The sequence below is a fragment of the Calidris pugnax genome, unplaced genomic scaffold, assembly GCF_001431845.1.
Source record: "Calidris pugnax isolate Ruff unplaced genomic scaffold, ASM143184v1 scaffold135, whole genome shotgun sequence".
Classification (NCBI taxonomy): Eukaryota; Metazoa; Chordata; class Aves; order Charadriiformes; family Scolopacidae; genus Calidris; species Calidris pugnax.
The window spans coordinates 255,113-267,423 of record NW_015090961.1 but is presented as its reverse complement, the minus strand read 5'-3'; the positions used below and the strand labels follow the sequence as shown (position 1 = coordinate 267,423).

Below are 12,311 nucleotides of genomic sequence, written 5' to 3'. Positions count from 1 at the left end.
GTAGTTGCTCGGGCAGGACGTTCATCTGAGGTTTCTCTATCTGCAGGCTTCCCTCCGGGTGTTGAGCAGGAACCTGGTCCATCACAAAGCCCTGGGATCCTGCAGCGACTCATCCCCACAAAGCTACGTCTCTGGAGACTGAATTTGAGGCTGGGGGCTCTCCCGTGCTCCCTTCCCCACAAATGCAAGACTGAACAGAAATCAAAAATGTTTTTTTACTAGATTGCTTTTAGAAAACTAACCCGCTGTGCTGCCCCAGCCTGTCCAGACGCTGCAGGACAACCTGTGCCCTGGAGCTGACGATCCCCACAGCAGTGGGAACAGAAATCACAGCGGAGCCCCCTCCACATTTTCATGGGGTGTTAAATGTCCCTTAGAAGAGGGGTGTCACACCGTCTGTGGGGAGGGGACAGGGGCAGCCCTGAGTCCCTATAGCCAGGGATGGCCCCACAGCAACAATCCAGGTCCCTATAGCCAGGGATGGCCCCAATGCAATGATGCAGGTCCCCGTAGTCAGGGGTGGCCCCATGGCAGTGACAGCTGGGGCTATCCCCGTGGGTAGTAAATGGGGTCATCCTGGGTCCCATATGGGGAGGAGCCCCACAAGTAGGATGTGGGGCAGGCTGGTGGGTGCGCTATGGGTATAGTCCAGGTCCCTATAGCTGGGGTAGCCCCTGGGAAGGGTATGGGGACAACACAGGTCCCTATAGCCAGGGTTGGTCCCACGGCAACCATGCAGGTCCCTATAGCTGCGGATGACCCCACGGCAATGATGCAGGTCCCTATAGCTGGGGGTATCCCCATGGGTAGTAAATGGGGTCATCTGGGGTCCCATATGGGGAGGAGCCCCACAAGTAGGATGTGGGGCAGCCTGGTGGGTGCGCTATGGGTATAGTCCAGGTCCCTATAGCTGGGGGTGGCCCCATGGGTGGTAAAGGGGTGCATCCTGGGTCCCTGCAGATGGGGGGAGCCCCACAAGCAGGATGTGGCAGATGCACTACAGGTACAGTCTGGGGCTATAGGGACCCAGGGAAGGGTATGGGGACAACACAGGTCCCTGTAGCTGGGAGTGACCCCCCGGCAATGATGCAGGTCCCTATAGCAGGGGGTGTCCCTATGGGAGGTAAAGGGGTGCACCCCAGGTACTGTATGGGGGGTAGCCCCACAAGTAGGATGTGGGACAACCTGGTGGGTGCGCTATGGGTATAGTGCAGGTCCCTATAGCCGGGGTAGCCCCTGGGAAGGGTATGGGGACAACACAGGTCCCTATAGCCAGGGTTGGTCCCACGGCAACCATGCAGGTCCCTATAGCTGTGGATGACCCCACGGCAATGATGCAGGTCCCTATAGCTGGGGGTATCCCCGTGGGTAGTAAATGGGGTCATCCGGGGTCCCATATGGGGGGTAGCCCCACAAGTAAGACGTGGGGCAGCCTGGCGGGTGCAGACCAGGTCCCTATAGCCTCGGCATCCCCAGAGAAGGCTGTGGGGCCGCCCCATGGGAAGGCGACGGGGCCGATTTAGGTCCCTCCAGCGGGGGTTGCGAGGCTCGGGGGGCAGCCGCAGCCCCGGGCACCCGCCGTGGGGGCCGCCCCTCCGCGCACTCACCGGGGCCGGTTCCCTCCATCCCGTCCCGCCGCCTCCCGCCCGTCGCCCGGCTCGGCCCGTCCCGTCCCGGGGCGGGGCTGTCGGTGCGGGCGGGGCCAGCCCACACAAGGTGACCCCATGGGGATGGGGGCTGGCCGTGGGGCTGCTGGCAGGGTGTGGGGTCCCCTGTGGGGAGGTGGGTTCTCTGTGGGTCTCCTGGTAGGGTGTGGAGCCCACGCAGGGGGTCCCCCGTGGGATTGGAGGCTGGTTGTGGGGCTGCTGGCAGGCTGTGGGGAGGGTATGGGGACAACACAGGTCCCTATAGCTGGGGTGACCCCATGGCAATGATGCAGGTCCCTATAGCTGGGGGTATCCCTGTGGGTAGTAAATGGGGTCATCCTGGGTCCCATATGGGGAGGAGCCCCACAAGTAGGATGTGGGGCAGCCTGGTGGGTGCGCTATGGGGGAGGTGGGTTCTCTGTGGGTCTCCTGGTGGGGTGTGGACCTCACACAGGGGGTCCCCCGTGGGGATGGGGGCCGGCCATGGGGCTTCTGGCAGGGTGTGGGGCCATAGGTGTCCCTGGTGGGGCATAGGGCCATGTGAAGGGTCCCCCGTGGGAAGGGGGCTTCTGTGGAGTTTCTGGCAGGGTGTGGGGCCATATAAGAGATCCCCTGTGGGTAGATGGGTTATCTGTGGGGCTCCTGGCAGGCTGTGGGGCTGTATGGGGTCCCTGGCAGGATGTGGGGGTCGCTGGTGGGCGTGGGGCTGTGTGTGGGTTCTCTGTGGGGACGTGGGTTCTCTGTGGGTCTCCTGATGGGGTGTGAAGCCCACACAAGGTGACCCCCGTGGGGATGGGGGCTGGCTGTGGGGCTGCTGGCAGGGTGTGGGGTCCCCTGTGGGGAGGTGGGTTCTCTGTGGGTCTCCTGGTGGGGTGTGAAGCCCATGCAAGGGGTCCCCTTGCGATGGGGGACTGGTTGTGGGGCTGCTGGCAGGGTGTGGGGCTGTGGGGGACCATGTGAGGGGTCCCCCATGGTGAAAGGGGGCTCTCTATGGGGCTCCTGGCAGGCTGTGGGGCCAGATGACAGGTCCCCATGGTGAGGAGAGATTTCTATGGGGTGGTGCCCGAGGACCCTGGAGCCGTGGGGCTGGCTGGGGGTCCATCTGAGCATGGGGGGCCACCATCACCCCCGTGTGCATTCCAGAACAAGATCGTGGACCGGTGCGAGCGGCTCCAGCTGCAGAGCGCGGCCATCGCCCGGCACGTGGACCAAGTGCTGCCCGCCAAGGACCAGGCCGTCCTGGTGAGTCCCTGCCCCGTCCCTGGCGTCCCCCCGCCATCCCGTGGAGCTCCCGGGGGGCTGGTGAGGATGGGAAAGGGTTGTCCCCCTCCCACCCCATGGCTGGCGCAGGAGGAGTGCCACGGCGCGCTGGCCGTTCCCTCTTTGTCTGCCTAAAAAATGTACACAATCTATACGTTTCTTGGTGTCATACACAATCCATATGTTTCTTGGTGTCAGCGTGCGGCCATCACCAGTCCCACCAGGACCAGGGTCTTAGCGGTTCCTGGTTTAATTTGGGCTGGGCTGCCACTGAGGACAAAAGACAGTTCTCACAGGGGTTGTTTCTCACTCCTAGTGAATCCAAGAGGACATCTGAGGGATGGGACTCTGGTCCCTCGCCGGTTGTCACCAGGGTCCCAGGGTGTTATGGTTTGAGAAAACCCATAACAATCTATTGTCATTTAGACAATTATTCTTTCACTCAATGACCCCTCCCCACCCAGAAGGGGGAACCGGGGAACACAAGGGTTGAAATATAAATAGATTTAATAGACTAAGACTAAGTAATTAACAATAATACTAAATAACCAGTATTCTTTTAGGGGCAAGTTCTCTGGACCCGCCGCCATCAAGGGAGAGAGAGCGACACTGCAGACTTTTCTAATTTATATTGAATGTGACGTTCATGGTGTGAAATAACCCTGTTGGCCAACCCCAAATGCCCAGGCCTTGCTCCTCCTCTGGCAAGGCTCAAAAACACTAAAACCTTGGCTCCCTCAGCCGCTCCTCATACGATTTGTTTTCCAGCCCCCTCACCAGCTCCGTTGCCCTCCTCTGCACTCGCTCCAGCACCTCCAGATCTCTCTTGGATTGAGGTGCTCAAAACTGGACACAACACTCGAGGTGTGGCCTCACCAGTGCTGAGTATAGGGGCACAATCACCTCATTTAGACAATTATTCTCTCACTCAATGACCCCTCCCCACCCAGAAGGGGGAACCGGGGAACACAAGGGTTGAAATATAAATAGATTTAATAGACTAAGACTAAGTAATTAACAATAATACTAAAGAACCAGGGTTCTTTTAGGGGCAAGTTCTCTGGACCCGCCGCCATCAAGGGAGAGAGAGCGACACTGCAGACTTTTCTAATTTATATTGAATGTGACGTTCATGGTGTGAAATAACCCTGTTGGCCAACCCCAAATGCCCAGGCCTTGCTCCTCCTCTGGCAAGGCTCAAAAACACTAAAACCTTGAATCCCACAGAGCCTGGCTGGCTATAAAGTAAATATTTTCACCAATTCAGGCTCCCTCAGCCGCTCCTCATACGATTTGTTTTCCAGCCCCCTCACCAGCTCCGTTGCCCTCCTCTGCACTCGCTCCAGCACCTCCAGATCTCTCTTGGATTGAGGTGCTCAAAACTGGACACAACACTCGAGGTGTGGCCTCACCAGTGCTGAGTATAGGGGCACAATCACCTCATTTAGACAATTATTCTCTCACTCAATGACCCCTCCCCACCCAGAAGGGGGAACCGGGGAACACAAGGGTTGAAATATAAATAGATTTAATAGACTAAGACTAAGTAATTAACAATAATACTAAAGAACCAGTGTTCTTTTAGGGGCAAGTTCTCTGGACCCGCCGCCATCAAGGGAGAGAGAGCGACACTGCAGACTTTTCTAATTTATATTGAATGTGACGTTCATGGTGTGAAATAACCCTGTTGGCCAACCCCAAATGCCCAGGCCTTGCTCCTCCTCTGGCAAGGCTCAAAAACACTAAAACCTTGAATCCCACAGAGCCTGGCTGGCTATAAAGTAAATATTTTCACCAATTCAGACACTAGAATCTTCTAAAAGTGCAATTTTCCCCAGCATTAGAAGAAAAGTTAGTCCTGTGTCTCTCAACCCAGGGCACAGGGTTAGGCCAGGAGACAGGTTTGGGACTGGGTGTCCCTCTGCTTGCATCATGGTGATTAGGATGGTGTGGGCTCAATTAGCAGAGTAATCTTCACCGCTGAGCCCACAGAGAGGTGCTGGGTGCTCTTGCTGGGGTTGTGGTGGGGCTGATGGTTCTCCTCTCTCCTGGCTCCGGCAGAACGCAGCCAACGCGGCGCGGGAGCTGGCGATCCAGAGGCTGGATTTTGTGGGGAACGCCTGTAAGAATGAGGAGCAGCGGCTGCTGGAGGAGGTGCAGGCGGAGGATGAGCGGGCACACCAGAGCATCCTCACCCAGCAGGTCCACTGGACCGAGGCTCTGCAGAAGCTGGCTGCCCTCCGAACCTACCTGGTGGACATGATCACCAACCTGGATGACCAGGACCTGGTGGTGAGTACTGCTCCTTGTACCCAGGGACAGGCTGGTCAGCCCAGAAGTGACCCAGACTTTTTATCATGGATATTATGGGACTTAATTAGGTGTCCAGCAGCTTGCTGCACTGACAGCAAGGAGGCAGAGTTGGACAGGTGTAGCTTGGGAAAGCTCTTTCACCTGGTCTTGATAAGCCCCCATGACTTCTTGGTGGTTCCTTGAGCATCTGTTCTGCCTGATTCTGCTTTTGCTTGCAGTGAGGTCCAGACCAGCCAGGCTCAGGTCTCCAACCTCTTGGCTTCAAGCTGCCAGCTCAGGACAGACCTTCTCTTCCAGCAGTCAACTGGGCCACCAGTTCTCTAGTGTTCTGTCTAGTTTGAGTCAAAACATGACCCTTGAGATCACGTGCAGTTCTTCTTGAAGGTCTGCCCTGTTTGGGATACTTCTGTTTGGGATATTTACCCAAACAGTTCCTCTCGTAGGCGCGAGGGTGGACATCACACCTCCTCTTCCTCACACTCAGCCTCTGCTGGCCACAAGAACCTTGTGAAGAGGAAACCAGAACTGATCCCCCAGGCAGAATGGCTGTTCCTTTGGTGGGAATTGCAGCTCCTTTCCTGCCCCAGCATCTCAGCTGGCCAGGCTGTGGCCTTGCTGGAGAGCAGAGGTTGGATAGTGAGGTCCATCGGACAGCGAGACCCTCAATTTGTCCTTTTGCCATGTAGTGGAGGAGAAATAGGGATTGTACGTTCTCCACCTGGGATTATTGGTGTTCATGTGTCTCGGGAATGGATCCATGTCCCATCACAGGGAGGTAAAAGGCCTGTGGAGACATTACCCCTAGCTGGATGTGGAAATGTATTGCCCTCAGCCATTCCCACTCATTTTCCGAGTCAGGGAGTGGAAGGTGCTGCAGCTGAAGAAAATGGGTGTTTGACACTCGCCCTGCTCCCCAGGGCCCACGTTGGGGTGAGAAGTGGTTTGCCCAGAGAAGCTGTGGCTGCCCCATCCCTGGAGGGGTTCAAGGCCAGGTTGGAGGGGTCTTGGAGCAACCTGGTCTGGTGGGAGGTGTCCCTGCCCAGGGCAGAGGGTAGCACTGGGTGATTTTTAAGGTCCCTTCCAACCCGAACCATTCTATGATTCTCTGGGTCAGAAGGAGGACAGTGCTCTCCGGGTCCTGGGTTTGCTGAGCCCCAACCTGTGTTTGGGATTTCATGTGTGGGGATTTCAGCCCTGGTGACTCTTTCTCTCCTTGTCCCCAGCGTGCAGAACACGAGATCTTCGAGAGGTCAGTACCTGGCTGCTCCTGCTCCCTCACCCCTGCTCCACGCTTGCCTGCACCCCCACGGCTCCCGCTGGCCATTGCTGGGGCAGCAGGTGACACCCCCTCTCTCCTCCCTCGCGCTGCTTTTGTTGAGGACAAGGACCGAGCACAGAGGTGCCAGTGTGGCCTCTCATCTCTGCTTCGCGTGCCATGCTCCAGCTCAAGACAGAGCATCAAGACAGAGGTGGTGGACTCTCCTTCTCTGGAGACATTCAAACCCACCTGGACACGTTCCTGTGCAACCTGCTCTGGGTGGACCTGATTTGGTGGGGGGGTTGGACTGGGTGATCTCCAGAGGTCCCTTCCAACCCCATATGATCTATGATTCTGTGATCCCAGCACCTGGAAATGCTCCATGTGCAGTGTCTCCCCGAAGGCACTGCTGGGATGTGCTGGTCCTTGCTCAGGGGAGACCTTCTCCAGCTCCTTTAGTTGGAGAGAGATGGAGCCAGCCTGTCCCTGGCCTCTTGGCAGTGGGTAGATTGGCTGGTCTTTTTTCAGTGGTGCCCAGTGACAGGACAAGAGGGAATGGGCACAAACTTGAGTATAAGAAGTTCCACCGTAATGTGAGAAGAATCTTCTTTGCTGTGAGGGTGGCAGAGCCCTGGCAGAGGCTGCCCAGAGAGGTGGTGGGGTCTCCTTCTTTGGAAACATTCAAAACCCGCCTGGACACGTTCCTGTGGGACCTGCTCTGGGTGGCCCTGCTCTGGCATGGGGTTGGACTAGATGATCTCCAGAGGTCCCTGCCAACCCCATAGCATTCTGTGATTCTCTGACTGTCCTGGGAAGCTGGCGTGCTCCGTGCCTGGGGGCTGCTGGCCCAGAGGGGCAGTGTGCCCAAGCTCCCGTACCGAGCCCAAGCTCCACACTCGCTGCCTCCTTCCTGCTTGCAGGGAGGGGAGAACCAAGTGTGGGTGTCAGCGTTTCTGACGGCCATCCCCAGTAACCCTGGGCCGCCCTTCCTTGAGAAGGCACCTTGGTGGCTGCATTTTGATGCATTTATTTCCGTGGCTGCTGCCCCCGGGGATTTTCAGGAGCATTTTTGCCTGGACCCTGCCTGTAGAGAGTGAGAAATGGTCCACAGCACATCACCAACAGCCAGTGCCAGAGCCTTCATTTACAGCCAGGAGGTCATGTGTGCTGCAGGCTACAGGAACGCACAGACCCTCAGCCTCCTTGCCCTGCTGTATGAAACCCTTGTCCTGGTTTGTTCTCCTGCTGTTACCCTCTTTTATTGATACAGAGGGAAAATCTGGTTCTTTCACTGCAGCCTGTCCATTGGGCTCCTCTTGTGCCGCTCTCAGACGCCTTTAATCTGTGTTTGCTGAGCGAGGAGCCTGTTGACTCAGGCTGCTGGGATTGTGTTTTGAAACACTGAGGTCCTTTCAGGAGGGACTGTAATCTAAGCCAACCGAAAGTACCGCTCGGGAGGAGGGAGGAGAGTTTGTCCAGAAACCCCCCGTGCAGTTTCGCTGCAACAAGTTTCTCTTGCAACTGCCCCAGCTCATGTTTCTTTCCTACTTCCTGGTGATCTTAAACACCTCCTAGCACTGGTCAGTAAGTCATCGTATTTTGAAATAACTCTTTGTTTTCCTTTGCTAGGACGGAGGTGGCGGAGGGAATCTTAGAGCCACAGGAGTCCCTGAAGTTAAACTTTAATCCAAGCTGTGTTCAGAGTCCGCTGCTGGATCGACTGTGGGCCTCTGCTGTGCTCTGCTGCGTCGCAGGTCGGTGTCTCCCTCCGTCCCATGCTCTCTGGGCATTCCTGCCAGCTCATTCATGTCGTGCTGATGTCATGTCAAAACATCCTGCCCAGGACACGGGCATCCTGCCCTGCTCTGCTGTCCCAACCCCCTGCCCCCTGGGGGGGCAACAGCGGCTGGAGGAGGTTTGGGCCGGGGGGGACAGGGGCTTGAAGGAGCTGGTTGTGGCAAGAGGAGAACAGGACTGTGTCTTTCATCAGCTCTGTTGATTAATCTCTCTTGGTTTCTTGGATCACTTGCAGTGAAGCTGATGCTGCCGTAGGAATCTCTGCCACAGAAACTCCTCTTTATTGCGTTTAGCGCTCTCCTGCTGGTGAGTTTTTTGGTGAACTCACCCACGTGGCGTCTGTGAGACGCTCTGACGTGTGGAATGAGAAGTGAGTGAACGCAGGAGCTTTCTGATGATAAGCTGAGCTTGTGGCTGTGCACGAGCTGGTGGTTTGTTGGAGGCGTTTGTGGTCTGGTTCAGCTCTTGCTGAATGGCTGAGGTCCCATCGGAGGCGTTTCTCAGACCACTGACGTGCTCTGGGTAGGGTTTTACCAGGTTGGTGTTGGCTCTGTTGAGCAGGGAGAGACACTGTTCTTCTGGCTGTGATCTGCTTGAATAGCTGATTGTGAAATGTTTCCTTTTACTCTCTCTTCCAAGCCATTGTCCTGTCACTGCAGGCCTTTCTAAACAGGCTCTCCCCAGCCTTCCTGTAGCCCCCTCAGGTACTGGAAGGCTGCTATTAGGTCTCCCTGGAGCCTCCTCTTCTCCAGGCTGAACAACCCCAGCTCCCTCAGCCTGTCCTTGTAGCAGAGGTGCTCCATCCCCCTGATCATCCTTGTGGATGATCATCCTTGTTTCCTTTTACTCTCTCTTCCAGGCCATCGTTAGAGCGTTCCAAATATATTTTTTGTTCCTCAAAGGTGGCAACACAATTGGAAAACGTTTGTCCCATGTGCCACCTCATGAACAATCCCTGGGGTCATCTTCCCAAAGCTTTTGCATTAACCTTTGGTTTTTGCTCATCTCGCTCTTGATGCTGATGACCAGTTCCCAGATTTTCCCTGTGTCCAAGTCCCTCCCCAAGGTACACGCTTCCGGATTTTATGACTCTTGTATTTTCCAGCATAAGCTCAAAAGTCTGTGGGTACTGGACAACACTGTCATTTGTTTCTTCTACTGCAAACTCTGGTGTTGCTCTCCCTTTGTGATTAATTTCTCTCTGTTTTGAGTCTCTGAGCACTGGCAGCCGTGCAGACTCTTGCAGGTGTACGTTGGCAAAGGTGAGCAGGTTCTCAGCAGAAGTTCAGAGCTGTCAAGCCATGCAGGAAACCTTTCCATGATTCTCTTTGTTGTGACATGGTTTTCTTACAGATTCCTTTCCCAATAGCATCCTTATCAAATGTAATGACTCTACGGCATTCAATCCTAGGAGTGAGTCTGTTGGTGCTATTATTACACCCTTGGTTTGTGGGTTTGGGGTTGGTTTTTTTGGCTACATTTGACATTGCACACTGAGGATGCCTGCCATATCCTTGTTTATCTCACTGGTCCATAGTCCACCCAGGACCCAGCCTGAGCAATTTAATATTAACTGCAGGCGTACTATGGTCCTAACTTTCATTAAGACATGGGACTGTTACGTTTCACTTGGTGGTCCCTCCTTCCAAAGGCTGCTGAACAGGTGACAGACTTGTTGATTTGCTTGAAAAGAGTAAATTCCTAGCCTTGACAGTTTGCCCCACAGCCTCTTCAAAGCTTTAGAAACCAGCAGGCAAAAGAACCTGGGAGTGGATTTCGCTCTCAAAACCAAACACGATTCCTCTGATGCCTTCACTTGGCATCCTGGCTTCTGTATTGCTTATGTTTGGGGTTGGCAGCTTCTTTCTGAAACCAAGAGATGATGTAAAACTTCTGGCACTGTTCTGGGAGGGGTCTGGGTTCATGGCCCCCCGTGTTAGTCCTGCTGGGGGGCAGGGAAGTGGCGATGCTGGTGGGAGACCTGATGGAGGACCCTCTGCAGGGGTGACACAGACTGAGGCTGTCCCAGCTGGCTGAGACCTTGGGCTGCTCCACGGTGACCTTCTGCCCCAGGGATCAGGCTGGCTCTGGCTATTCCACCTTGGTGCCTAAATCTAGGTATGAGGAGTTTCGTTTCAGATGTACGAGTTTGGAAATGGGAACTTAGTTTTTTAAAGGTAGTACAGCTAATACACACCAATTTGATTGGGGATGTTGGCTGTGTTAGCATACTCAGCATCCCTCCTCCCTCTGGAGTGGCAAGGCTGCTCCCGTGGGCACTGCACACAGAGAAAATAGATTTTGGGGTGAGATGAGTTCCCAGTGAAATTGTTCATCAGACTATATGGGAATATCAGAGGGCAGATTTGATCATGACAAAACGGGAAGGTTTGCTGATCTGAGTTTACTCTGCTGTTACTCTGGCAGCATTTCCCCTCCCTCAGGTGCTCCCCTCGCCATAATTCCACAACGAAGCCCCACGGCTGTCGCTGGGGTGGCATTTCCTCCTGCAGATGACCCCTGTATGTGAACACCAGAATGCAACCCCCTGCTAGATGTGTGGTGCACAAGATGAGGTTTAGCGCCTTTCTTCTGTCAGAGGAAGATAAAAGTCTCATGCTGCTCTGTTTTCTGTGAATTCATAGCAGTGTCTGGCTTCCTGGAAAGTCAATCTACAAACAGGCAGTGTGGGGAAATACAGTTGAGGAGACCTTCGGAGGGTACCGTGCAGAGTGTTTGGTGGCTGCTGGGTGAAATAGATCATCAACGGAATGGGGTTGTCTGCTCCAGCTGGAAGGGGATGCTGGCTTCAGCTCCTCTTTCTGCTCACCGGTGCCCGCAATAGCTGCCACCTAACGCGTGAGCCTGCGTGGTGTTTCCACTGTGTAGAAACCCATCATCCAGCCTTGGTTTGTGTTTCCTGCCCAGGAGCACCAGGGTGGGTGCAGCCCCAGGAAACCCCTCGACCTGTTCTGCTCGGAGGGATGACCTGGGTCCATGGATGCTGGAGCAGGTTGGGCTCTGGGACAACCCCATCCAGGCTGCAGCGTGATGGTTTGATTCTTTAAGGGCCTCATCCTGCCACGTACTGGATGCCGAGCAGAGGCTGGTTGGGAAATAACGTGATATGGTAGAAGCCACACGGTGAGGAGCCTTTTGCCGGTGGTGGGGCTGGGAGAGCAGGTGACTCATCTGCCCCAGCCTTGTTCCTGTGGCGGTTTGAGACCTAAAATGTGAGGGTGAAGGAAGGCAGGGCAAGGAGGGGCACCCACAGGCAGAAACTCAGTCTCCCCGGGAGCCGGTGAGTCAGCTGGGCATCAGCTTCTCTTTGCTGAGCGAACTTGCAGAGCGAGGGAAACCCTTTGTGTGCTTCTTCAGCTCTCACACCTGGTCTGGGACCCGCTGAGGGTCTGTCACCCGCTGTGTGGGTGCTGTCAGGTCTCTGACGTGGAGCAGACCCTCAGCGGGTACAACCATCCTCCGTCCAGCCCCGCTCTCCCCCCGCTCGCTGGGTTTGTGCTGTGGCACAGGGGCAGCCTCATAATTCAGGGCAAAACCAAGTTGGGTCGTGGCTGTGCTCATCTCCAGTGCCTGGTGCCACCTCCGAAAAGCTCCACCTGCCCCAAAAGCACTCAGAGTGCGTTGATAAGTGATTTGGGCTTTACAGGAGGAAAGGGATTTCCCCTGCCCAGCCCTCTCCATTCCTCTGTTCCTCCTCATTCCGGTATTACCGGTTTTGCAGGTTTTCTGCAAATGGCCCTGCTGTCCTTGTGCAGGCCCTTGGCTTGCCCTGGCCCAGGGAGAAGTCACCCGCAGTGGGGATGGGAGGGGACAGGGGCTCGGATATAGGTTTCTCCCAAAAGCGGGATGAACTGAACGTGCTTAGTTGCGTTTCGTGGGAAAATCGGGCCAGGGTCAGAGTAAGATGAGCAGCATCTTCTCTGACTCTGCAGGGTTTCTAGTGCAAGGCTGGAGAAGTGGAACCTGGGCTTTGAGGAGTCTCTGCCTTGTTCTTGAGGGGGGAGGCTGTGGGGCCG

General features: G+C 55.5%; 1 protein-coding gene across 1 annotated transcript in view; it reads left to right on the top strand.

The window, feature by feature from the left end:
* Positions 1–2,645: 2,645 nt before the first annotated feature.
* BSPRY (B-box and SPRY domain containing) overlaps positions 2,646–12,311 on the top strand; it is a 14,886-nt gene continuing 5,220 nt past the window's right edge. Inside the window, exons 1-4 of the mRNA XM_014952328.1 lie at positions 2,646–2,888; positions 4,968–5,198; positions 6,443–6,468; positions 8,107–8,231. Of these exons, the coding sequence (XP_014807814.1) occupies positions 2,679–2,888; positions 4,968–5,198; positions 6,443–6,468; positions 8,107–8,231 (592 nt within the window). The 5' untranslated portion in view covers positions 2,646–2,678. The remainder of the gene's footprint in view (positions 2,889–4,967; positions 5,199–6,442; positions 6,469–8,106; positions 8,232–12,311) is intronic.